This window comes from Tenrec ecaudatus, chromosome 8 (genome assembly GCF_050624435.1).
Source record: "Tenrec ecaudatus isolate mTenEca1 chromosome 8, mTenEca1.hap1, whole genome shotgun sequence".
In the NCBI taxonomy this organism is placed as follows: Eukaryota; Metazoa; Chordata; class Mammalia; order Afrosoricida; family Tenrecidae; genus Tenrec; species Tenrec ecaudatus.
The window spans coordinates 8,490,648-8,518,211 of record NC_134537.1 but is presented as its reverse complement, the minus strand read 5'-3'; the positions used below and the strand labels follow the sequence as shown (position 1 = coordinate 8,518,211).

Genomic DNA, 27,564 nt, shown 5'->3' with positions numbered 1-27,564 from the left:
CCATTGCTCAATTCACTTTACCACCAACATCACAAACATACACACACATCCCTTTTCCTTATGAGTCAAATCCAAAGTCCCAAAATCCTGGTTTCTGTTCGGCTGCGGCCAGCAGCCCTGTGCTAAGGAGTCAGCAGTTTTCCTTTTCTGAACTCAAAGCGCGTCCTTTGTAAAATGAGAGGTCTGGGCAGGGTCCCCTTCCACTAAGGGCTTGAGACTGGCCGTGATTTGAGCCGAGGCGTGGGCAGAACAAAAGCAGGCCCAGAAACCTGCCGCCACGGCCGCCAGAGGAGCAGTGTTCCACTCACCTGGGAAATGCAGGCTGCAAAAGGAATGAGGAAAGCGAGAATGTTTCCGACTTCCTCCTGGGTAATCTGCAACAGGTAGGACAGCACAGGAGAGGGCGGTGAGAGGGAGGGACACGCCAGGACACGAACTACGGCACGTCTCTCATCAAGTCTGCGATGGCTGACAGTGCAAAATCCCTGGCTGGCTAAGTCCCTTCCATGTGCCAGACCAGGGGCTGGCACGCTACCACTGTGTCAATGTCTGGACACTCCATGTATCTATGCAATGCCCTCAATTCAACCACCTCTCAAAATCCTGCTGTTCTTTCAAGACCAAGTTTTCCTGACCTCTACCCCACACGCCCAGGCACTGCTCGCTCCTTAGTGCCTCTACCTTGCTCTGCTTAGCTCCCGAGAGTTCCTGAGGCAGGGGACTCATCTTAACCACATTGTTGTCCAGGTCCTTGCTTTGGGGGTATAAATGGACACTTGGTAGGTGTGGAACTTAGGTTTTATGTCAACTTGAACCTGGGCCAAAGTAGGAGGGATGGAGTCCAACCTGTCCACCAGGTGGTAGTCCAGTGAAGCCGCCTTAGTAAAGGTACTAAGGTGTGGTGTTGGCGACATGGAGAGACCCGGAGAACTTCTTCCTCTTGCCCTTCGCCCTCCTGCTTGTTTGGATTCTGTGCGGGGCCCTGCCAGGGTCCCACCGACCTTGCACCCACAAGGCTTTGAGGCTCTGAGTCTCGCATCCACAGACTCCTTGCTTCCCACCTGACCTTTCTGCACATCGGCCTGCAGCTGCTGAGTCTGCAGAGGGCTCCGGCCAGCACTGGGCTTGAGTCGGACTTGACATAGAGTTCTTTCTCATACGCAGACGAGAGTTACTGGTTTGGATTCTCTAGACAACTCAGCCTAACACGGTAGGTAACTGGTGAAGCAGCTACCGAATGGCTGGAAACAAGGAGTGGAAACCACACATTGGCCTAAGACGAGATGAGGTAGCAGGCAGTTCCCACGCTTATAACACAGGCCAGTGGCCACTCTCCACACAGGCCAGTCTACACGAGCCCCCCGAGGCTCAGCATTAGCCGAGCTTTGGGCTCTAGCCTCCTGTATGTGAGCGAGCAGTGGGACTCTATCTTCAAAGACAGCAGCTAATTACCCTTAACAGCAGCTAATTACCCTTACAATAGTTCTCTGTTTGAAATACTTCACAACATTTTAAGAAGCTGTTTTTTAAAAGATAATTGAAATGGAAAATTGCTTTGAGATGAGCAGGCCAGGAAATGAAACTTCTCAGTGATGCAGTTATCTGACAAAGACACAATGAAAACATGTGTGTCCACGTGTCCGTACTATATACAATCTGCATATAGTAGGATGCACATCGTAAACCTACCACAGCAATAATATAGAAGTCAGCTAATGAGACACTCTTGTCCCAAAGCAAAAAAAGAACCTGAATTTTAAAGTCAGGATCAACCTTTGCCCTTGGGTGAGCTGCTCAGGCCCTGGAAGGAGCCCTGGGTGCCAAGGGGCCTGGGGCAGTCTGCCACGCTGTCAGCTTGAGGTCCATGTCTCACCAATACCCCAGCAGAGACCTGTCTACCTAGGACAAGGGACACAAAAAGAGCAGATTCTGGATTTGCTCAGCTGACGATGAGTGACAATAACCATTGCACTTGAATCAGGATTATTTTTAGACCTTGGCGCCATCACCGTCTTAGGAGTCAAACGACTCCCGGCGAGCTCTTCCCTCACGAAAGGCGGGGTTACCTGCAGGGAGTGCTCCGCAAGGTGAATGCCGCGCACGAGGTTCAGCGCAGCACACAGGATGTTGAGCACCAGGGAGAGGATGCCCAGGGCCGTCACGGGCTCCATCCGGAAGTGGCGCACTTCGCAAGGGAAAACAAAGAAGGAAACACGGGTCTAGTGAAAACAACATCGATCCAGAAGGGTGACACCGGCAGAAGCAATCATTGCACCCCCACTAAAAATAGAGGGGTTAATGTTAAACACCCAGTGGGTTGTTGAAACAGGAGCAGAGGTTAAGGGGGGGGTGGTAGTTATATAATCTGTTGGTAGTTTGAGAGGATTATGAGTGAAGGGGTGGAGTCTAGCCTGCCAATCATTGCATATAACCAATGAAACCTGTGTGGGCATGGCCTTCCCCTGAGGATTCTGGGAACTCCTATAAATTCCTCCTTGGAGGCAGGAGACACAATCTCTTCTCTCTACTCATTCCCTTGGAGACTCTCTACTGACAAGACTCACTCCCTGAGAGATGCTCTACTGACAACACCCCGACTCCTGGGAACTGGAGAAGCCATATGGAGACCCCTGCCAACACTGAGATGCTTACAACACCACTGGATTCCCAAGACTTCCAATCCACTGGCCTGTGATTGTCCTGCATTTGGCGTCATTGCATGTGTTGTATGAGTACGAAGAGGGCTTTATAGATTGGTATCAGACATATGGGCTAATATCAGACTTATGGGCTTGATCTGGACCGGGCTGTCTTCTCAGTATTCCATTACTCTTGTATATACACCTCTTTCTCATGCACATGTGTCTATGAATTTGTTTCTCTAGTCTACCCAGACTGACACAGGGGAATAGAGCCCAACAAAGGAAAGGAACTAGGGAGGCCGAGGGGGAGTTTCTGCCACATGGAGTCCCCCCTCCACCACCGCCCTCCTCCTTGCCCCCCCCAACCCTGTCCCCACCTTTGGGCAAGGCTTTTCAGTGGTGCATTATGTTTATCCAAAGTGGAGGCTCCCAATCAGGAGCAATTTGGAATACGACGAGATAATGTCGGGAGGACTTTTTGGTGTCACAAGCGGAAAGCCAGGGGGCCCTGCTGGCATGTGGCCGGTAGAGGCCAGGCACGCAGCAGTGTCTCCTACAGGACCCAGGCCAGCCCAGTGTTGGCAGGGCACTGGCTGAGAAACTCAGCCTCCACGCACTGTCTCCGGCTACCACAGGGGCGTGGCTTTGTGCACAGACTGTGTCACATTCTGAAGGCGCTTCCTCCCCCGACACTCCAGCCCTCAGCTGGTCAAACCCACCTCTCGGACAAGGGCGGCACGCAGGGCCGTGTGCTTCCAAAGCAAGTCACAGCAAACGCAAATTTTATTACCTTTTTAGATTCTAGAATGCATATCGCGTATTCTCGAGTACAAGCCGAGTTTTTCAGCACATTTTAATGCGGTTTTTGTGGTAAATTAGGTGCCTCGGCAGATATTCGGGTCGGCTTATACTCAAATATATGCAGTACTTTGGAAGAGGCGGAAAGGGGTGACAAGCTACAGGCTGTTTCTAGCACTACAGTTCCAACAAACGATCACTCGCTCCTTAAAGATAACTGATGGAATGAATTCTGGGTCCCAGAGTTAACTAGTGCCTCACCCCACTTTGCCGCCCTGATCTTTTTCAACCATCCTTTCCTATCCTTAGATCGCGCAAGTGCGAGTGCGGACACACACACACATGCGCGCGCACACTCGTGCCCAGCCACAATCCAACTTTGCCTACTGGTAGAATAGAGCTCTGGGGGTGTCGTGGTTAAGTGTCGGGCTGCGATCTGCACGGTCAGCAGTTCTAAACCACCAGTTGCTCCATTGGAGAAAGACCGGCCTTTCTACTCTCAGAAACCCAGAGGAGGTTGCTATGCAGCCACTGAATGGCAGTGAGCAGGGAGCGTGTGTGAGAGAGCTTCCACAGAGCCGCCCACAGCTCCCACTCGAGCGGAAGATGCTGCCTGTGTAAGAGGCCACCCCGGAGAGTTAAACCACAGAGCGATGTCTGTCCTAGGAGATGCGCAGGCTCACCCTTCCTGGGCCTTCTCCTCTTGTCTCAGTACTTGACCACCAACAGCTGCCCCTGCTCCGTCTTTCCTTCCTCACTCTTCCTTCCACCAAAGCGAGTGTGAATTAGGACAACGGGGAGCCAACACAGGAATTTTCTGGTAGAAGCAGATCAAGCCCAAACTTTCACACGCCACTTTAAAAAGCTCAATGAGCTCCAGAGACAGGTTAAAAGAAACCAAGATGGTGTTACAGCGCAGTCAGAGGGAGCCCTGGTGTCCCGTGGGAGAGTCCCGCCTGGAAGGCCCAGCCACTCCTGGGGGAGAGATGTAGCAGCCGGCTACACAGATGGCAGCCTTGGAAAGCTGAGAGGGGTACTCTTCTTTGGAATGATGTAGTCAGGACTTGGCTCTTAAACCATTTCAGAATTCTCCGGACTATAAATATCCACAGTGGCTGCAACAATGGGCTCAGAATAGCAGTACTGGTGAGGCCGGTGCCAGACCCACGGGCAGTGTCTCCTGCTGCTGTGCGGGGTCGCCGAGGGTGGGAACGCATTAGATGGAGCTGGAAATATGAGTGGTTGAGCTGTGGGAACGCGCTCACTCGTGTCCAACTGTCCCTGTGGGTTTCTGAGAATGTCGCTCTTTATGGGAGCAGAAAGCCCCATGTCTGTCCGTCTGTCTGTCTGCCTCTCTCTCTCTCTCTCTCTCTCTCTTAGAATTGACTGGTGTCTAAACTTCTAAGCCTTGGTTCTGGTTAAGAAAATCACCTGCCAGTCACTCTTTAATTCCTGAATCTAGCCACGCAAAGAGCAGCCCAGGGTCCTAGGAAACCAGTCAACCAAACCCACAACGACTCAACAGGCAGGGAGCCCGCAGAGGGTGCCCAGACTTCACACCCTCGAGATCAGACCTCCCCAAGCAGAGAAGTGAGGGTTCACTCACGGCACCCCACAAAATGTGGGGCATGTAGACAGGGATGCAAATCCGGTCTCTGGTCAAATGGATGCTTGTTCTCAGTGGGGCTGCAGTTTGGTTCATGGCAGGCCATCCCCACCGCTCCCCAAGAAAATGCCCCTTTGAAAGGCCTCACGTGCCTCATCTCCCCCGCATGCAAGCGAGCAGCGGCGACCTACCGTGCTGCAGCTGCGGGTGCCCGTGCACCACGCCATTGGCCGCGTCCGCGTCCTCCACCGTGAGAGCGAAGGGCGGCTGGAACTCGAGGTCCTCCCGCAGTTTCTCAAAGCTGCTCTCCAGCTGGGAGGACTTCACGTGGTTAAAGTGCCACTTCACTTTCTGAATGACACTGTCTGCAAAGAGAGAGCGGGTGAGCGTTTCCACGGGGCAAGGGCCCGCACGTGCACATGGGGCACGAGGAAGTTGGCCTTTCTCAGAAAGCTAACGTGAGCTAGATTCTGCAGTGTCGGGTGAGGCTCAGAGGTCGGGGGGTTGGTGCACTCCAACCATGGTGGGCTCAACCGCTCAAGCCGTGACAGTCCTTCTCTGGCGACATCACGGATGCGTCAGAGATCTGGTGTCGAGGAAGGACATGCACTGGGAGGGCACGCGGCCACACAGGGAAATCAAGTCCTGGAGCATGCCACAGTAATGGATGTTCCGGGAAGACATGTGAAATAAGCCACTGCACAAACCACAGACTATCGGTGACGACGACAGGGGGGCGGGCTTTCTGCAGAAGGTGCTGGGTGATGTCAGCACTGCTGGGATCGTCTGGAGAACAAGGGGTGACAAGGGTGGCAGGGCGTGAAGCACGTCGCCAGCGTTACCGAATCGGACGTGGACATTACCGAGTTGGTGACTATTTTCTGGGTGGTGGACCGCCACAAGTGCAGGAGCAGGGAGGGAGGAACTGGAGCCTGGTGGCGTGGTGGTTTCTTGTGGCGCTGCTAGCCACAAGGCCAGCAGTTTGTGGACCACCAGCTGCTCCTTGGGAGAAAGGCGAGGCTGAAGGGTGGCAGCCTTGGAGACAGACCCACAGGGCAGCCCGACCCTGTCCTAGAGGGCTGGTCGCTGGGAGCTGGGATCCAAGTGTTAACAATGAGTTCGGGTTTTCTGGAAGAGCGACAGGGGCTTAAGTTTTAGCTCAGTCCCTTCTGATAGCATGGTCCTGGGGACAGTTAATTTGGACCTGCTTCTCTCAAAAGGGGTTTGTGAATGGGGGGAGGAGGGATCGCAAATGAATGCAAGTTTTGTGTGCAAACTGAGGCTACACATTGGACAGGACTGGTTCTTACTCTGCATTCTTAGTTTTAGCCCACGGCCATGCTTCCCAAGTACTGGAAGTCTCACCCCTATTGGCTGGCCGAGTGGAGTCATGTGTAATTCTAACATCCAGGTGCTTTTACGCACCTTCTCCTCCCACTCACAGACGAGGAAGCAGGCGGCCGGGGGCGGGCACCCATCAGAGCAAGCGCACGCTGCTCTGGGAGGAAGACCCTGGCAGAGGTGAGGGGAGAGACAGGCATAAGCCCAGCCGACTCCAAATGAACAGAGCGGAGAGATGCTGTGGCTGGGCCCTCCCAACCCCCCAGCCCCACCGGGGCAGCAGGCCCTCTTCACAGGAGGAGTGGGCTAAGGGCAGCGGTTGGCTCATGGCCTCACAAGGAGGCAGGGCAGACCTGAACTATATCCCAGCTCTCCCAGGCTCCGGCCTGGGTCCCAGGGCAGTCCCCTAGTGCCTTCAGGTCTGGATGTGAACTCACCCCTGTGCTAGAATAATTGACCACGTAAAGGCCCAAAGTTCATTGGGAGGGCCGGGAAACGGGAAGGGCGGGCGCAGCGGAAGGAGTAACGGTCCACGGAGGGGACTGCAGTGAGGGAACTGAGACGCCACACGTATGGACTGCTGAGCGTGACACCGCGCGGCTCGGCAAACGTTCACTGGCTCACAATGAAGAGTCAGAGGAACGAGGGGATTCACACGATGGGCCAGGTGGCAGACCAGAAGGCATCTGAAGGCTACCGAGGGAGGGTGTGGTTGTTACAAGTTTCAACTTGAGACTACCAAGAGTGGAGGGGTGGAGTCTAGCCTGTCAATCAGGTCGCAGTGTGATGACCTCATTTGGAGGCGCTAAGGAGATAAATAGCTCACTGGAGACCAGATACACGCTCTCCCTGTTCGATATTCCTGCTGACAAGCCACATGGAGCTACACTGATGGAGCCAGAGCCCTGGAGCTGGAGGAGCCACGTGGAGACCCACGCCAGTTCTGAGATGCTTCCACCACTGGATCCACAAGACTTTCCACCCACTGGCCTGTGACCTTCCTGCATTTAGCGTCATTGCATGTGTTGCCTGAATCTGAAGCGGAGTTTACGGACTGGTATCAGACACATGGACTAATATTACTTATCTACTTGATCTGGACTGGGCTGGGATGTTTTCTTCATATACAATTACTCATTATATAAAGCTCTTTCCTAAACTCACATATGAGTGTCTCTGGACTTGTTTCTCTAGTCAGCCCAGACGAACACAGAGGTGTTAGGAAGCAAGTGTGGGACAGTTCCAGGCTGGCCCTGTACTTGACCATGTGCCAGGTGCTGCTGCCCCTCACTCAAGAGCACCGCAGAGGTGGAGGCCATTTACACAGAATGTCCCCCAATTACGGCTTCTACCACCATTCCCCCAGGAGCTCCAAGTGGTCTAAATCCCACTGAAGCACACGGGGCACACTGCGGCCGGAAAAGCGGTAACCCAAAGGCCCTGAGTGCATGTGACGAGGGCTCTCCTCACGACCGGGGGTACCCCAGGCTCCGAGAGCAGTGCTGCTCAAACCTCAACATGCGGGGAGACAGTCTCTCTCGTTGCCACACTGTGGCCGGCTGATGCCTACGTAAAAGGCAAGCAGCAGCAGCACCACCACGATGGCCGCTTGCTGGGAGACTTTCTGTGCACTGACTCGCACTCTCGGCCCTTGGCGTCCAGAGGAAGGGCATGCTCACAGACTGCTCTGAGTCGTGCTTGGTCTAGAGCGGGTGTCTGCCCATGCTTCTTAGGTGCCAGATTGGGACAATTTGGGGCCTGCGGGACAGCTGTCACCCCGACCCAGCCCTGTCACTGCAGAGCCCCTGCAGCTGCAGACAGCAGCTAAGAGAAGTTGTGTGGTGGGGTTTCGCGTTACTTACGGGAGTGGGCAAGTGGCCCATGGTGACCCCCACTTCAGAGGGCTCCAGTGAACAGTCCACATGGGTTCACCCAGCCCTCTGCCCTGCCCCCATCCCCTGGAGGGGAGGAACGCCAGGGTGCTGAGCCTCGAAGCTTTCCAGGCCACTCTGAGCCCTGTGAAACCTCACAGCCCAAGGCTGTTCTTCAGAGACCCCTTGTTGGACCGCCCCCCCTTGCTCTGTCTTCAGGTCCAAAGTCCAGCCTTGACCTACACCAGGCTGGAGGAGAGAAGGAGAGTCTGAAAGAGGGGTACCAACCAAATTCGAGAAAGGCGTAAGGCCTGGAGGCTAAGCCGATGCAGGTGGTGTCGTAGGAGGCAGTGAATTCCCACCACAGGGTCTCCAGGAAACAGAAGGCCATGGCAGGTGGACACTGGTGGGAGCAGATAGCCATGCAGGCCACGTCACCCGAAGAAGAGAAGCTGGAACAAAAGGGGGACACCCACGTTACTGCGAACCAGAACCGAGTTACGCTGCAGACCCGAACCCACAACCTCCGCACATGCTGCAGCGCACAGCTGCCCCCAGAGCCCGATGAAAGCAGAGCGCCGCGCCTGCCTGCCAGGTCTGAACCGCCAACATCTCCGCTAGTGGCTGCCCGCTGAATGGTCCACGTGCCACCTGGGGCTCCTCCTGGGAAGTAGACCCGCGCCCAGACAAGAGCCTGCCGTCGTTGGATGCATATTCCGGTAGACGGTCCCTTCAGCTAGCCTGCTCGTGACACTGGGCAGCTTCTACAGAGTCTCGCAACATCAGCCACTGCCAGTACACAACAGTTACTCTGATTGGTCCCTGGCGGAGGGACGCACACTACATTTAGGGAAGATGAGCTTCTACGCACCCTTTGAGCGAAAGGTCTTTCCTCTGGAATCAAGGTCTGCAGAGTTTCCACTGTGACATTAGGCCTGGCACCCTGAAAGGTCAGCTCTTTGGGGCTGTGAGTTTACACACATGCATGCACTTGATGGCCACGGGACTCGGTTGCTAATGTTTTAGCCAGAAGCTCTGCACCTGAGCCAAGAAAGACAGGCAGAAGCGGTCCCCTTCCTCACTGCCATCACCTGGCAGAGGGACGAAGGTGAGTCCGGTCTGAGGAAAGGAACACGGGCATCTTCTCTGGTAACCACTCCTTCTCAGACTGCGAGGCTCTAGCTCCTTGGTTGGCGGTGTCTGCAGACGCCCACTCACTGTGGGCTGTTGTTTCCTGTGTTTGTCAGCTGTCACCGTGAGTCCAACACTGCCCGGCATCTTCACAGCCGACAGGCACCCTCAAGGCCTGCTTCGTGGCACGTTTGTTTCTTCCACCGCAAGCCTGCATTTACTCGGGCCAACCACCCCCCCGCAGGGTCACAGGCAGGGCCAGTACAGAGGCTGGGAAACCCTAGACTCAAAACTCGAACCAACCCAGTGCGAGACACAGGAGCAAGGCTTTCATTTCACCAGGTGGGGCTCGGTTTTCCCTCACCATCCAAAGCCACTTCGATAGGAGTGACCTGAGTCGGTAGGTAGACGCCCTCCCCCAGCCTACCCCCTTTCTCATCAGTTCACTGGGCTTGTTGCTGGGTCTGAGTTCCCGCACACCACATCCTGCTGAGACCCCAGGGCCTCTCTTCTCGTGGGTTCTGAGACTCACACCCCAAGCCAGCTAGGATGGAACCCCGGCCCCACCGTAGCTCTCTCGATCTTCTGCTCCCCCTTCATGGCTGGCACCTGGGGGTTTCCCTCTTGCAAGTGCAGCTTACGCACGTGGACGTTACGGTTATTTTTTTTGTTTTAAAGATCATTTTCTTGAGGGTGCTTACAGCTCCTCATGACAATCCATACGTTGCCATCATTATTTTCTGAACATTTACTTTCTATTTGAACCCTTGGTATTAGCATTTTTGTCTCCTCCTCCCCCCACCCTCGTGAACCCATGATAAATTATTATTATTTCCATATCTTACACTAACCACCGTCTCCCTTCCCCCATGGTTTCTATTCTTTGTCCACCCCCACCTCCAAGGGGGGATTATGTGTGGTTCATTGAGATCAGTTCCCTCTTCCTCCTCTTGTCCCGTACCCTCGTGGTATTGCTACTCCCATTTCTGTTCCTGAGGGGTTTATCTGACCTGGATTCCGTGTGTCCTGAGCTCTTATCTGTACCAGGGTATGTTCTCCAGTCTAGCCAGAACTGAAAGGCAGGACTGGGTCATGCTAGTGGGGGGTGAGGAAGCTTCAAGGAACCAGAGGAATAGTGTGTGTTTCATCGGTGATATATTGTGCCCTGGTTGACATATCCCTTCCTTGTGACCCTCCTGTGAGGGGATGTCCCATTGCCTACAGATGGGTTTGGGGTCTCTGCTCTGACCCCCCTCATTCTCATATGATCTCACAGACTGGTGTGCTTCTTCCATGTGCGCTTGTTGCTTCTCAGCTAGACAGCTGCTTGTTTATCTTCAAGCCTCTAAGAACCCAGATCTATCTCTTTTGATAGCCAGGCACCATCAGCTTTCTTCACATTTGCTTGAGAACCCATAAAAATTAGTTTTTGATATATATTTTACCTAACTTCTGGGTGTTTCTGGTAGGAAGGTTTTCAGGTTAGGCCAATCTACCATATTTTCTGTTAACTAGAAAGTTTGTACAGAAAAACTGCTTCGATGGGAATAAAAATTTTTAAAGGCGGATTCCACCACCTTCATGTAAAGAGCAGCTTCCAGAAGGCTCTGCATCTCTCTAGGACACAGCGGTGCCATAACAGGAGAGAAGTCCCTCACTATACAGCAAGCTGCGGGGCTGTGAATTGGGAACCTCACGCCCTCTGTACAAATGCTCGTGAGCACTTGATGCAAAATACAAACGAGCAGAGCAGCTGTTCTGTGACAGAGGTTTCCTACTGGAGATGCAGCACAACTCCCCCCCCAAAAAAAACAAACAAAACAAAACGCCAGTCAGTCTTGCCACAGGGAAGAAGGGGACGTCGAGGAGCATGGATTCAGTGCCCCAGAGGAGGCAGCTTAGCATGGCTTCCAAGTGCCCAGTGCCCACTCAGCATGAGGCCATGGCCCAGCTCATCGGGCAAGGCTGGGGAGCCTGGTATCTGGCCTCAGCTTCTCCTTTCTGTTTTTGAGTCTGAGGTTGACTCCCTTAAAAGCGACGCCAACTGATTGGTCAACGGTGCCTCCACTGTGCAGGCCACCCAAGGGAGAGGTGTGGTAAATGGGGCTGAGTGCCAGCCTCTGAGCCCACTGGCACGCTCCACCCACAATTCCTTGGAGCTGCTCTCTCTTGACAAAGCACACCTCTTTGGCGGGTTGCTTCTTTCCAACGTGTGTGTGTGTGTGTGTGTGTGTGTGAGAGATGATTGGTGATGGTGATGATGAGCAGGCAGGGCCCTTCAGGACTATTTCCAGCCAGAGGGCCTGGTGTCCTCCCAAGTCCAGCAGGTTGGGGAGGGGGTGGGAATCTTGTTGTGGTGTGTGGTAAGCTTCTTGTTTGGAGTTGTTAATCTTTCCTTTGGTCTCCTGGCATTTTCTCCTCTCCCGTCCCCTCTCCTATGCAGACCAGCTTGGGCCTTCTCCCATGGTGTCCCCCTGGGAAAGCGCCCACATCTGTCTGCTTGCAGCATGCCTCCAAGGCTGGCAATCAGGCATTCAGACCAGGTGGTGCCCCTCTGCCTCAGGGCAGGCGGGAGCCGGGAGCGGACCTTTAAGAATAATACAGGAGTCTTTGGAAACGTCTATCCATTCGGGTCCTCAGAGGCTGTGAGGTTTGCCCATCGGGCTTCATGGGGAATTTCTCCATGCCACCTGAGGCCAGGGCCCAGGCTTGCCTGCAAGCAGATGCTCTCCAAGCCTCCGGGTACCACCATCCCTCCAGGCCTTGCCTTGTAAGGGCCATGCTGGTCTGAGAAAGTGGACAGCCGCCATCGGGAAGGGCCAGTGTGGGAGCAGAACTCTGTGGCCAATCCTCAAGTCGGGACGGCAGAAATAAAGTGGGCGCACATCGATTTTTTTTCACAGCTTCCCTCCCGTCCCCGGAAGAAAAAAAAAAAGATTTGTAGTTGTATGTGCCGCACTTGGCCCTGAGATCCGTGCCCTCCAATAAAAAGCAAAAGCTAATGGACTTTGAAACGCAATGGGGGCTGAGGCCCTGGAATGAAGCAGACTGACCATCTCTTGACGAGCCAGCCGCTGTGGAACTTCCAGGCCTGCCTCACTGAACCCTGCCCGAGAAGACGCTGCTTCTGACTCGGAGTTATCTGAGAACAGGAAAGGATGGCACACAGATCTTGGGGCCTGATGATGACCTGCATGCAAATCTTGGCTGCGTCTGATCGGAGGTCAGTCACTCACCTTCACAACCTACAGAAAACACTCAGAACAGCGCCCCTAGGAGGGGGGGGGGGGATGAGCCATTATGCCCGGGGCTATGCGACTACTTGATGGGAGCACGTTTCTGATTGGGTTACATTCAGGTATTGCATGTCCCTTGTTTCTGCACTAGGTTTTTGTTTCTTTGAGAGGAGTGAGCTAGCCCCGTGTTGTTTTTTTTTTCACTGCACGGCTCCCCAAAAAAACGAAAACGCTAGAAAAACAAAAAAAACTACGAAGCAAAAACCATGCGGCGTCCAGCCACCTCCCCTTTCCAAGTCACGCAGGGAGACCAGAGGCTGAGCAGGGTGTGGCCACCTCTAACTGAATTAGGGCTGGGTATGGGGTCTGTTTGGGTTTCGTTTTTCTTCCCCATTTCCTTTCCTTTCCCGGTAGGATAACCTCCTCTCAATGTTTTCCTCCTTCCCAGGCGCGGGGACCACCACAGGAGCAAAGGCGCCATGCTGGCTGAACGTGGGTCTCTGGAGGCTGACAGGCAAGGGCTGGCGAGGCGAGGCCTGGGAGACCCACTTCCTACCCACAGCCCGGGGGGCCTGTCAGACGCCTTGTCTACTTCTAAAAGCGCCTCCACATGACCGGCAGGGTGTGCCACCACTAGTGGTTAAAAGGAGCGCCGATGCGGCAAGTGCTTGGGAAAAGGGAAGACGCTTGCTTACTGCACGCTGAGGTCACGTCCTTCGGCAGAGCCGCGACCGGGATACTGGGCCAGGCGCCCGGCCAGCGCCTTGAGCCGCTGCTTGCATTGCAGGAAGTCCTGGGTGTGATAGAAGTCCGTGGAGGCCGAGAGGGGCAGTCCATCCCGCACCCGTACCACACATGCAAAAAAGATCATGGACATGGTCCACGAGAGACGTCATGAGGGCACCTGAGGGAAAGAAAGACACCTTGTCACCAAGGGCACAGGCAGCCCAGCCCGGGTCATTCCGACGACAACGCAAACGCCACTTGTAGTTTCATTTCCCTGTCCCACCGCCATGCCACTCCCACCTCTACCTTGGAGACCTACTGGTGTTGGCGGGTGAGCGTTACCCTGCTAACAGCACGGTCGGCGGTTCAAGCCCATCAGCGGCTCTATGGGAAGAAGGCGAGGCTGCCTGCTTCCATCATGAGCTACAGCCCAGAAACTCTGTGCAGGGGCGCCGTGAGTCGGAGTCAACCTGACAGCACTGGCTCTGGCTTTGGCTGGTGTTATCTTCCCTAATGGTCTCTTCTCTCCTCTCTGGTGACGTGCTCTGTCCGGAATTGAGCCAAGCGAGATGCGAGAGAAAAAGAGCAAGAAGCATGGGGACAGGGCCCTAAGGACGCAGGAGCAACAGCAGTCACAGAGCCGAGGGGCACAGGATGCACCTGACATGGGAGCTGGAAGCAAGGCCCTGTACCTTCCAGGTGTGACAGCCATAAAATCCCGTGTCAATTTGATAGCTAGAGTGAAGGGGCGGAGTCTAGCCTGTCAAACAGGACACACCCTGAGGATGCTTCCCTGTGGGTGTGGCCTTCTCCTGAGGGTGCTGGGAACTTCCTCTCTTCCTCCCTGGAGGTGGGATGCACTCTCTCCCTGCTTCATCTCCCTGTGGACCAGCCATGTGAAGCTATTCTGAGATCTGAGCGAGTCAGCGGAGGCCTGGGGAGGCAGCCCTGTGATGCTTCCACCACCACTGGATCCACAAGACTTCTCACCTACTGACCCATGACCTTCCTGAATTCTGCATCATTGTATGTGGCTGCGTGAGTCTAAAGAGGGATTTATGAAAGAAAAAAAAGAGGGATTTATGGACTAATATCAGACTGATGGACTTGATCTGGACTGGGACGTTTTCTCAATACACCATTGCTCTTTGACATAAAGCTCTCTCTTATACATATCTGAATGTCCCTGGATTTGTTTCTCTAGTCAACCCGGCCTAACACCGCAGATCACGCAGGGAGATGGGGTGGTTTGGTGGCCTCGTGCTGGCTGACAGAAGGAAGGAGAAACCTTTAACCCACCTCCATGTGCTCTGGTACTCCATGTCCCTCTCTGTCACAGGCCCCTGCTGGCTCTATCCTTACTGGCTGATTGTGAGGCATTCGTGCCTGTCTCTCTCAGCGAGCAGAACATTGACTGAACACTGGCCGCGAGCAGAGCAGAGGCAGAGATGGAGCGGCGAGGGGATGTCCTCCTAGATGCCTGCACGTTTGACACTGAGCCTGTCTTCAAAAGAAAGACTGCCTTCCCACTGACGGCCAGAGGAAGCCGTGCAGCAAACGCCGTGACCAGAAGAGATGAAATAGCTGGCCACACGATGGGAGTACCGTTAGGAAAACAAACCGAGGCCCGAGAGACCCTGGGAACGAAACAACGGGCCTCCTCTCTGCATCAACACAGCCCGCGGGGCTCACGGGCAGAGCAGCGGCTGGGTGTGTGTCCCATGTGTCAACCCCGCTGGGTGCTTGTGCGGGGCACAACCTGCACCTCCGTACAGGGCTCCCTGTGACCGCGGTTTAGGACAGTGGCCCTTTTCCTCTCTGATGGGTCTGTCCATGTGTCCCCACTCATTTCTTCCTCTATTCTAGACCAGCGGTTCTCAACCTTCCTCATGCCGCGATCCTTTCATACCGTTCCTTGTGTTGTGGAAAGCCCCCCCCAACCATAAAATTATTTCCGTTGCTACTTCATCACCGTCATTTTACTACTGTGATGAATCGTCATGTAAACATCTGATATGCAGGACATGTTTTCATTGTTACAAATTGAACATAATTAAAGCACAGTGATTCATCACCAAAACAATAGGTAATTCTATATTGTGAAATAGTTATTTCTAATGACAAATCAATGAAATGTTGTCTTGCAGTGTAGCATGGGTCACAGTCTTCACACTGGGTCCTCAATGTGGGCGTATCTGCATGTGGGCGGGAGATGATAGAGGAGCGGTGTCTCAGTTCCTATGGAACTATTAGTTTTCTGATGGTCTCGGGCGACCCCTGCTGTCCTAGAGCAGCAGTTCTCAACCTGTGGGTCACAACCCCTTTAGGGGTCGAACAACCCTCTCACAGGGGTCGCCAAAGACCATCAGAAAACACGTATTTCACAATACATAATTATATATGGTTTTGTGATTAATCACTATGCTTTAATTTATAACAATGAAAGCACATCCCTATCAGATATTTACATGATGCTTCATAACAGTAGCAAAATTAGTTACGAAGTAGCAATGAAAATAGTTTTTTTAGATCATTTTATTAGGGGCACATACAAATCTTATCACAATCCATACATACATCAATGTGGAAAGCACATTTGTACATTCATTGCCCTCATCATTCTCAAAACATTTGCTCTCCACTTAAGCCCCTGGCATCAGCTCCTCATTTTCCCCCTCCTTCCCCACTCCTTCCTCCCTCATGAACCCCTGACAATTTATAAATTATTATTTTGTCATATCTTACACTATCCGACCTCTCCCTTCACCCACTTTTCTGTTGTCTGCCCCCCAAGGAGGAAGTTATATGTAGATTCTTGTAATGGGTTCCGCCTTTCCAACCCACTCTCCCTCCACGAAAATAACTTTATGGTTGAGGAGTCAGCACAACATGAGGAACTGTACTAAAGGGCCACAGCATGAGAAAGGTCGAGAACCACTGTCCTAGAGGATGCTGGTCGTCTGACCATCATGCTCACTGGTGGACCTCTGTTTCACAGAACTAGAGGGTAGGGTCTTCATCCTGCCTCCCCACTCTTCAGAGCCATGGGAAAGGGTGGACCCCAGGCACACCCTGCTCTCCTCATCTCTGCCACCCCTGTGTCTTAATCTCTGCCTGCAATGCCAGCCCCTCCAGCCTCCCACATCCAAACCGATCTGTCCTGCAGGGCCTGTCTCAAGCTCCCCCTCTCCAAGACAGCTTCCCAGCCTGCCCAGCTGAAGTACTGTCTCCATCCTTCAAATTCCCAGAAAATCTGTCTCTCGGTTCTCTAATTTACGGATTACATCTGCCTGCTACCTATGTGTAAGTCCTGATCATAACAGCTTACCTGAGATAAATGAATGAATGCCGGTTCCCACGCGGCACATGTAGAAACAGTGCAGTGAAGGCAAAAAGAAAACTTCATCTACCAGCCAGCAGACCCCACACGGTCCATTTGTCCCCTCGCCACCTCTCCCCCAAATACACGCCTTTTTTAAGGGAGTAAAATTGGGGGGGAGGGAGAGACAAAAAAACCGAAGGAAATACAGAACCCTGCCTGTCCCAACGATGCCTCATTTCCAGAACTCTTAATAACCAGAAAAGGCTTTCCTAAACATTGTCATTCCCATTTCCAAGGCCATGATACTCCAGCCACCCAAAGGATGATATGACCTATGTTTAAAACTGTCTAATGAATAGAGGGGATTGAGAAGTCTGAAGGCCATTTTCCAGATCACACATTCCAATTTCCCTTCATTTTACATCTTCCTGGAACCTTCGAGATGCTCCAGGGCAGGCTGCTCCTCCAGGACCCTTTGAGAGGCAGCTCAATGGTTGCTCTGTGTTGGGCCGAGTTGACTAGCGAAACAAATCCAGAGATACTCACATATGTATGAGAAAGAGCTTTATATCAAGATGCTTCACATATCAGGAAAACATACCAGGCCAGTCTACCTCAAGTCCACAAGCCCGGCATTGACCACTAGCCCGACATTGTCCACTAGCCCGATATTGTCCACTAGCCCGGCATTGTCCACTAGCCCGACATTGTCCACTAGCCCGACATCGTGCACAAGTTCTTCACATACAATGATGCAGAATGCAGGAAGATCACAGGCGGTGGGTGCAAAAGCCCGTGTGGATCCCATCAATGGTAGTGTACATCTCCAGGGTTCTGTCAGGGGCCAGTAGGCCTTGCCGGCAGGAAGGTAAAGACAGAGAGGGAGGGGAGGTTCCCAGGACCCTCCTTATGAGAAGGCCACGCCCACAAGGAGCCACCATCAGACTGTGACCTGATTGACAGGCTAGATGCCACCCCTACACTTCTGCATATTGAAGTTGACACAGAATTGTGTAACTGCCACACACCTCAGAGACTATGCCCCTCCGTGCCATGCCTGGAGTCATACTTGTTCAAAGGCCTGGCATGGCTGTTCTGGGACATGTGACAATGACTCATCTGTGTCTGTCTCGTTCAAACTCAAAACGCAAGCTCCCTGCCATTGACCCTGCAGGACAGGGCAGAACTGCCCCTATGGATTTCCTGAGAGTGTAACTTTTCAGGGAGCAGAAAGCAGATGGATTTGAATGGCTGGCCTTGAGGTCGGCAGCCCCACACATACCGGCCATGCCACCAGGATACCTTTGGTGACCTGATACTCCGCGAGGCCTGGGACCCTGCACATCACTTTGTGTCCTGGCACTCGGTACAGTGCTAGGCATGTGGTGGGGTTCCAACTCCGCTCTATGTTCATGTCTTGGCAACTGTAAGTGGGAGGGTCAACACACAATGTCCCCTCCCCTCCCCACCCCTTTCCTCACTGCTGCCGAGTGAGTCCGATCCCACTCACAATGACCCGACCGGACAGAGGAGTCCTGCTCCATCAGATTGACAAGGCTGTGGGTCTTCACCGAGAGATGCCACAGCTTTCGGCTGTGGAGCAGCTGGTGGGTTTGCACTGCCGACCTTGAGTGTGCAGCCAAAGGCTTGACCACTGGGCTTCCAGGGTTCTTGCACGCCAAATAAGTAACAGACAAGACCAGTTTCTATCCCCGCCGTACTCTGAAGATGTGCTGAAGGGGGACTTGGCTACTCGAGTTGCTTCCAGAAGTTGTTGTTACTGCTAGGTGGCATCCAGTCGGTTCGGACTCACAGGTACCCTGCAGGGCACAGGACCGTCCCAGCAGGTTTCCCAGGCTGTAACCTTTCCTGCAGCGGCTCAACAGCGCTTTTCCTCCTGGGAAAAACTGGGTGGGTTCCAACCAGACCCGCACTAGTGGCCTGACTTCTGGACTCCCGGATGCACATCCCTTCGGGTCTTCCTCACAGAACGTGCCTCCCACCCTACTTAAAAGCCCTGCCTCTCCCTTATGGGCACACATCCACACACAGTGACTGCCAAGTTCCAAGCTCCATGGGCAGGGCCAGGTCAGTTTCCCGAGGCACTGCCGGCTGTGGACCAGCCAGCCGTCCCACGGGGGCCGTCTAGTACCAGAAAGGGAACCAGGTGGGGGGTAGTGGCGGCAACAGCAAGGCCTTCACAACCTTGTAACTTTCTAAAGAAATCATTTGAAAAGAACCTTTTTCACAGTTGCAGGGGACAAAGTCCTGACAGACAGTGGAGACTGACTACAAGGTCACTATGAGACCAGGGCTTGAGGCCCAGGCAGTGACGTCAGCAAGAGCCTTCAGCCACACCACAGGCATGAGCCAGGCGATACGGCCAAAGGAAAATGACAATGAATCGGGGATATATCAGAGAATTGGAGACTGAGTAAAAGGGGGGACTGAAGGGAAGGATAAAGGAAGCGGGGAGGGCCTGAGTGTAGTGTACACTCTTCGACAGGTAGGCAGAATGCACTTAGTACAAGTGTCAACTCCAAAACATGTCCCACTGGCTGGCAACCTGAAGGGAGCACGCGAATCTCATTCAGTCTCGATGGAGCGTCTCTCATATGCCCAGCAGTGAACTAAACCAGTACAAGGCAGCCCATACAGCTTCCGGGTGACAGTCGTTGTCAGAACCAGTTCTGCCACTCTCCTGGCTCCCCTTCATCCATGCGCCCTGCTTTTCTTCAAGACTTCACACCCAGGTCAAGTACAACCTACTACCCGACGTCCGTCAGGTTACTAGCACTGCACACTTGGGAAGCCCACTAAACGTCCGCTCTACTCAGACCATGCATGTGTCCCCAGGCTGGCCCGGTTTTAAAAATGCTGTGCTAAGTCTGAATTTCTGTATATGACTGGTCCTCTAGGTATCTTTGTTCAAGTTTAAAAAGACTGACTGTCCAGGGAAATTAGGAAATAACAAATGCTGATTTGCAGAATTACGTCTAAAGTAGGGGAATTCTGCAACAATTCATTGCCATTCATTAATGTGAAATTAAATGGAAAGAAAATGTTGATGCTTAGCTGAAGATGACTCTATAGTGTTAACTGGTAACTTGAACTACAAATCACCTAATATTAAGTAAACAATATTAATTTAAACAATCTTCTATAACTAAATTTCCTTAATTATGAACTAAATTTCATAACTTAAAAACTTCTGCAAGGGAAGTCTCCAGCCCACGTGGTCTCGCTGGAGAAATCTATCACACACTTTTTTTTAAATAAATCATTTTATTGGAGGCTCCTACAGTTGTTTTTTGTTAAATCATTTTATTGGGGGCTCGTACAACTCCCTTCACAATCCACACACACACCCACTGTGTCAAGCACACCTGCACATCTGTTGCCTTCATCATTCTCAAAACATTTGCTCTCCACCTGAGCCCCTGGCATTAGCCCCTCACTTTTTCCCCTTCCTCCCCGCTCTCCCCTCCCCCAGGAACCCCCAACAATCTACAAATCATTACTTTTTTTGTCATATCTTACACTGCCCGACGTCTCCCTTCACCCACTCCTCCGCCGTCTGTCCTACAGGGAGGAGGCCACAGGTAGATCCCTGTAATCAGTCCCCACTCCACCCAACCTTCCCTCCACCCTCCTGGCTCTTACAGCTCTTAACAATAATCCATACATCAATTTTATCAAGCACATTTGTTGTCATAATCATTTTCAAAGCATTTTCTTTCCGCTTGAGCTCCTGGTATCAGCTCCTCTTTTTTTTCCCCTCCCTCTCCCACCCTCCCACTCTCGTGGACACCTGATAAGTTATAAATTATTATTATTTTCATATCTTACACCATCCGCTGTCTCTCTTTGCCCACGTTACTGTTGTTCATCCCTGAAAGATGTCAATCACTGTGATCGATTCCCCCTTTCTCCCTTCTTCCCCCCCCCCATCTTCCTTACCCCTTCCCTCATGGTGTTACTACTCCCATTACTGTTCCTGGGGAGTTTATCTGCCCTGGTTTCTATGTGGAGAGCGCTGATCTGTACCAGTATAGATGCTCCAGTCTAGCCGGATTTGTAAGGTAGAATTGGGGTCTTGACAGTGGTGGGGAGGAAGCATTAAAGAACTAGAGGAATGTTGTGTGTTCCGTCAGTGCTAGGCTGTACCCTGGCTGTGACCCTTCTGTGAGGGCATGTCCAATTGTCTACAGATGGGCTTTTGGTCTCCACTCAAATCCCTAATATTTTCCTTGATTAATTTGTTTGTTTTGGGTCTTCTGATGCCTAATATCTGATCCTGTGGACACCTCATGATCACACGGGTTGGTGTGCTTCTTCTGTGTGGGTTTTGTTGCTTCCCTGCTAAGAGAGCTGCTTGTTTACCGTCAAGCCTTTGAGACCCCCAGACACTATATCTTCTAGTAGCCGGGCACCATCAGCTTTCTTCACATTTGCTTATGTACCCATTTTGTCTTCAGAGATCATGTCGGGAAGGTGAGCATCACAGAATGCCAGGTTATTAGTACTAAGTGTTCTTGCATTGAGGGAGTACTTGAGAGGAGACCCAATGCCCATCTGCTACCTTAATACTTAACATTTGAATAGATGTGCATAGACCTATATCCCTATTGTTATATATTAATATACTTACATGTATGCATGCCTTTATTTATACCTCTATAAGTGTCTTTTACCTCCTAGTTCTTTCCTATCTTTTTACTTTCCTCCTGTCCCACTGTCATGTTCGACTTTCACTCAACTCTCAGTACTTTCTCTTGGCTACACAGTTCTTGATCAAACCCCACCAGGCATTCATTCTATGCCCTCCTCGTCGTCCATTTCACATCTCCTGTTGTTCCCTTGTCCTTGGTTTGTTGGCTCCACCCTCCCTTTCTCCTCCCCCTCCTCTCCCATGCCCCCCCAGAGATGTTGGCCCCATTGTTTTCTCCTCGGGATTGATTATACTGCCTATCCGATATGGATAGACATGAGAAAAGGGGCAGGGGGGGGGACCTATAAATAGTTTCAGGTCTGTCTGCTGACCCTTCTGAATGTTTTCCAATCGGATCTGGTGAAGTGCCAAGCCCTGCCCACTGATTCCAAAGTCTATTTCAGGGTACTTCATTACTTTGCCCCCCCGTTATTCTGCTGCACTCCATCCGTCTTTTGCTCTGGTGGGGGCAGGGGTGTGTGTGAAGTCATACCGGGCACAGTTCCCACACTGTGTCTCCAGTGCTGTCCCCTGTAGCACTGTGGGCCAGTGAGGGGGCATTGTGTCTTCTCGCGGTAGAGTCAGCGCCATGATCTTCTCTGAAAAGGGCATGTTCCTCCTTTTTAGGGACTCGAACCCCAGTCTCCAGCATGACAGGCAGGGATACTCACCACTATACTGATGAGGATGGCAGCAAGAAGAGCTTCATAAACTTTACAAAGTTAAATCCTACGGTCGAAACCTGGGATTGAACCAGGGACCTTTAGATCTTCAGTCTAACTGCCTCCCAACTGAGCCATTTCAGCTGCTTCTATCACACATTTTTTTAAAAGAATGTACCCCAACTTGACATCATCTCTTTCGGGTACTAGGAGAAGAGAAGGAAGCTAGTGTCCTGACATGAAAACCAGATAAAGACCATGTGAGAAAAAAAGAAAACCGTGTCTCCACAGCATTCATGAACGTACATGCGAGAAGATTTCATTACTAGCCATCAAAATCCAGCAGTACAGTAAAAAGAACTAGCCACTACGACCAAGTGGAACTTATTCCACAGGGGAAAGACCAATCTCAAAAATGAAGTAATATAACCCACAGTGTTAATAGGCCCCCCAAAGAAAAATCACATCATTTGATGTGGAAAATTCCTTTGAGAAGATTCAACGCCCAATTTTGATTTCTTAAAGTAATTAGAAAACAAACACTTCTCAGAACGGGGACAGAGGGGACCTTCCACAACTAGAAAAAGAGCATTTACAAAAAGTCTACAGCTAACAGTATCCTGAAGAAGGAAAGACTGTTTTCCCTCTAAAACAGAGAGCCACACAAAGACGTCGTCGTTTCACTAATGCTCCTTGAGTATACCACACCAGAGTTCTTACACTGGTCAGTTTAGTCAGGCAAGAAAAGCGGGGAGGGGAGGCACACCGACAGGAAAGGAAGAATGAACACTGCTCCCGCTGTCAGGTGACATGATTGTCTACAGAGATAATACCAACGTGGAAGGTCTACCAAAGACCTTCCAGACGAACCAGTGAGTGGAAAAAAGCCAATGAAAAGCAAGATTAAAAGACCCCCCCAAAAAATCAATTCTATGTCTAGCTAGCGATGAACATGGGGGGTGCTTTTTCAGATGATGTCAAAAAAAGCTGTAATTCATCTAAAAATTAAATACTCGAATACAAATCTAACGCAATTCTATACAATCTGTATCATGAAAACATTAAACCATTGATGAACGCAATCAAGGACCTGGAAACTAAGGAAATATATTCATGGATTGGAAGGCTCAGCACAATAAAAGATGTTAATTCTCCCCGAATTGTTTAATGCCGTTCCTATAAAAAATACCTAGAAGATATTTTGCAGCTCGAGACGTGATTTTATAAAAGTTGTATGGAAAAGCAAAGGAAGCTAAACAGCTAAAGCCATCTTTCACAACAATAATAGAAGGAAGAATCACTCTATCCAATTGCAAGGCTTCTACAGGTACAGCACTCCCTTATGTGGTAACGGCAGAGGGATAGACACATAGATCAATGGAACAGAATCGAGAACCCAACATGGACTTACATAAGTACACCCAACTGTCTTTTGGCAAAACTGCAAATGCAATCAAAGAAGGAAGACGATTTTTTGTTTGGTTTTTAATAAATGGTGCTGGTAAAACCGGTCGTACATAGACCAAAAAAAAAAAAAGACTAGTCCCAAATCTCATATCTCACACCTAACACAAAATGCACGCTGGATTTAAATGTAGAAAGTAAAATTCTAATTCTTTCAGCAGAGAACCTAAGGGAAAATCTTCAGGACCAGGTGCTTGGTGAAGAGTTCTCAGAGACGACACCAAAAGCATAAGCCATACGAGAAAAAACAACCCGCACATCAGGCCTCCTTACAACGGAAAACTATGGCTTCGCAACAGTCCACGGGACACGGATAGAAATGCAAAGTGGAAGAAATTAATTGCTAGCAACATACTTGGGAAGGACTCACTTAAAATTTAAAGGAAATTTCAAAAATCACCCCCCCCAAAAAAAAAACCGAAAATGATCCAATCAGAAAACAGGCAAAAGGCACAAAAAGAGATTTGACAGAGAGAAGATATGAGGCAAATGAGCCAATGAAAAGATGCTCCGTATCATGAGCTTAATGCGAATGAAGATCACATTAAGATATGACAAAGATACTGTCGATATTGGGTCACAGTGAGTCAGAATCAACTCAATGGCAGCAGTTTTTGGTTATTAATGAGCCTAGCTAAAATGACAAACCGTGACAATATCAAATGTTGCTAAGTCTGTCGAGAAATTGCACGTCTAAAACATTCCCGGTGAGAATGTAAAGCGGTACAGCTACTATGAAAAACAGCCAGACAGTTTCTTCAAGAACTTCACGGGCACTTACCACAGGCAGTCACACAGAATGCCTTCCTGGGCACCGAGCCCAGGGAAACCAAAACCGCGTCCAGCAAAAGCAGCTGCCCAGTTGCTCACGGAAATCTTAGCACAATCCCAAAACAAACTACAAAGAGTGGATGACAAAACAACTTGTGACACATCCGTACTATGGGACAGCGCTTGGCAATAAGAAGGGGCGGCCTATTGAGTAGCGGGATGACTGATGAATGACCGCTACATGGTACGCACCCCGCCACCCCCCACAGCCATGCGACAGTTGCAACCGGAAGGCACTCTAGTCCCAGGGCTCACTAGAATGAAGTTACTGGCAGATGCCAGTGTTCCGTTTGAAAAAGGAAGCCAGTACTATCTAGCTGAGCGTTTATGTCATATTTATTGGGGGGGGGAGATATGATTAATTTCACAAGGACAAAGGCAGCCTGAGAGTGCTCCCACAGCGGGGCACTGTTCAGTCTCCAGGGCTCCCCAGCACCCTCCACGTGCCAGTGGACTTAGTCACCTAGCCCCATGCAAGGACATGCCACAGAATGAATGAATGTCCCAAGGGTTGCTCACGGAAACAAGAAACGCGGCTTTCTAGATCCCTTGCCTTGATCATTCTTGATCAATATTTTGATGATCTTTCCACAATAAATCTCGACTTGGAGAGGAAAAGGGATTTTGTGTTTGTTTTTTCCCTTCTGATTTAAAGTGGCCTTAGTGTCCCCTGAGAGAATGGTTTCAGCCCCCCAGACACAGCTCCTCACTTCCTCAGGAGATTGGTTAGATTAAAGTTTTCATAACTTTGTCCCCTGCATGCTCCACCACCTTCATCTGTCTATTTGTGGCAAAGGTGACGAAATACACAGATACGAACATCCCGGCAAGCCTGTACACATTCAGGGGTACACCCCACTCTCCTGCCACACCTCTTCAGTTTACAGGTCTACTGGTTCAAGCAGCTACTCCTCAATCTGCTACCACAAGATTGTGTGTATGACAACATTTGCCTCTGCTGCCTTTGACCCTTTGACCCAGTGTCTTCCCCGGCCGCCACCACTTTTGCCAGCCTGTCTCATTGTCTATCGCCTTCCGCTTCACCCAAGTTAACATTGACCTACCCGCTAGACCAGTGGTTCTCAACCTTCCTGATGCCACAACCCTTTCATACAGTTCCTCATGTTGTGGTGACACTCCCTCCCAACCATCAAATTATTTGTGTTGCTACTTCATCACTATCATTTTGCTACTGTTAGGAATCGGGTGACCTCTGTGAACCCACAGGTTGAGAACCAGTGTTCTAGACAATGGCCTCCTCTCCTTTCCCCTCTGGTCCCTGGTAACCATTGGAGAATGGACCATTTAGTGGGAGCACAACCCTTTAGATGAGACTTTTAAAGTAGGATGTGAACCAGCGATCTAAAACAGCACCAGTGTTACCAGAGTTTAGAAAATATCGTTTCATCTGCCCCAACCCTTACCCTAGTTCCTAAATCCTCTGCCGAGCAGCATCTACTTATAGCCTGCTTAAGTTAAAGATGATCCCTACTCTACCAGCTCAGACTTGCTGCCGATGCTTCAGCAACCTCATTCTTGCTGTGTTTTCCTTCCGTTGTTACAAATGCTCTCCCCGACTCACACTGCAGGTGCCACTTTTTCTCCATCCAAAAAGAGAGAGGAAGTGAGAGAGGAAATAGCATTAACAGGCCAGGCCAAAACCCAAACGTGTGGCCACCATGTCCATTCTTACTCAGGGCCAGGCGTTAGAGAGCAAAAGCCTATCACTGAGCTTTTGTGGTCCTCTCCCTGAAAGCCAGCAGGTGGGCTCCCACAGCCAACCTTGACACTAGTGGTCAAGTCCAAAACATTTGTGCAGCTCAGAGATCGCCATTACATGACCAGATCTTGCACGAAATCAGTGCAATCTCGAATATGAACATGCAAGGACACATGTTTACACAAGCATACTGCTGACCCCTAAGACACAAAACGCAGAAGACGAAACAGAAGTACACCAGCCTCACGCAACTCCCCTTCAGTCCCAGGGCTTGGAAACTGATCACCTCACTCTGTGGGTCATGGAGGCTCCTTGTGCCACACAGCTTGGGCACAGGGTGAGGAGGGCAAAGTCAACTTGTCCTTTGATAAAAGCTGAGAAGCACGGGGGATTAACCTTGGTGGAAACTAATACAGGACTTCAAAAAATTCATGGAAAAACTGAGTTAAAAGATAAATGGGACTTTCCCACGAACTTTTTGAAGCTCCCCCCCACCTCCCCGCCCCCTCGGTTGTGCCAGGCACTATGCTAGGAATTTCTGAATTCATCATGTGATTTATACACAAAACTAATCAGAGGTCTGCTCGGAGAGGAAGAAACCCAAGCCTAGGTCGGGTTCACCCACTCGGTTACTTGGACTCAATCTGTTTTCTCTCAGTAGTAACTTGTTGGATGCAGTAGATGATTACTGAGGCTCCTTCTAAGAATCAAAAACACTAGGTCCTCTGTGTTGTAAGGCATGCCTTTAAATCAGAACTGCGTCAACTGTTTCAATTAAACTTTCTGGATCAAATACGAAGTCCATTTAATAGCACTGTTAAGTCATGTCCAATTGCTTCCATTTTACAATTGCCTTTATCAGAATCAATTCGTTTCGGTATAAGATTTAAGGAAGATTCACCCTATTACTTCCCTCCAGTGGGCATGTTCTTCGGTGGCTTTGATGTCTACAAACCTAATAGTTTGCCCAAAGGCTCTATCTAGTCTTCTGACTGACGGTCTGGAGTAAATCTAGAGCGGACTCAATTGTCCACTCATCCCTCCTACAGCTGATGGTCATTAAAGTCCGTCCGTGCAGTGCATCTAAGGGAAGCTCCAACTCCCCGCGGCGGAGTCCCTCCTGCCTCACAGCGACCCCATCGGGCAGGTGGGACGGCCCCCTCGGGCTCGCCAGGCTGCCACCCTTAACGGAAGCGGACTGTCTCACGTCGAACCAACTCCGTGGATCGGCTGGACCACCGCTCGATCACCATCTGGCGCGGAACGCCCGCCGGGACGGCTCCCACAACATCCAGCATTAACGAAGACCCGCGGCGGTCTCGGCTCCGGCACACACCCAGTCTCCGCCCCCGGGGCCGCGCTGCGGGCGTATCTGTCAGCCCGGGGTCCGCCAAGCGCGCGCCCGGCGTCGCCGGCATCGGGAACAGCCGCAGGAGGAAAAGGGGCGAGGGCGCCGTGAACGCACGCGGATCGCGCCCCCCGACCCCCACCGCACCTCAGCCT

General features: G+C 51.3%; 1 protein-coding gene across 1 annotated transcript in view; it reads right to left on the bottom strand.

Annotated features, from left to right (window-relative positions):
- The window catches only part of SEC22C (SEC22 homolog C, vesicle trafficking protein), a 34,867-nt gene that overhangs the window by 7,064 nt on the left and 239 nt on the right, over positions 1 to 27,564 (bottom strand). The window contains exons 2-6 of the mRNA XM_075556000.1: positions 13,321 to 13,529; positions 8,547 to 8,710; positions 5,238 to 5,411; positions 2,067 to 2,185; positions 309 to 374 (exon numbers count right to left, since the gene is read on the bottom strand). Coding sequence (XP_075412115.1) covers positions 309 to 374; positions 2,067 to 2,185; positions 5,238 to 5,411; positions 8,547 to 8,710; positions 13,321 to 13,502 — 705 coding nt within the window. The 5' untranslated portion in view covers positions 13,503 to 13,529. The remainder of the gene's footprint in view (positions 1 to 308; positions 375 to 2,066; positions 2,186 to 5,237; positions 5,412 to 8,546; positions 8,711 to 13,320; positions 13,530 to 27,564) is intronic.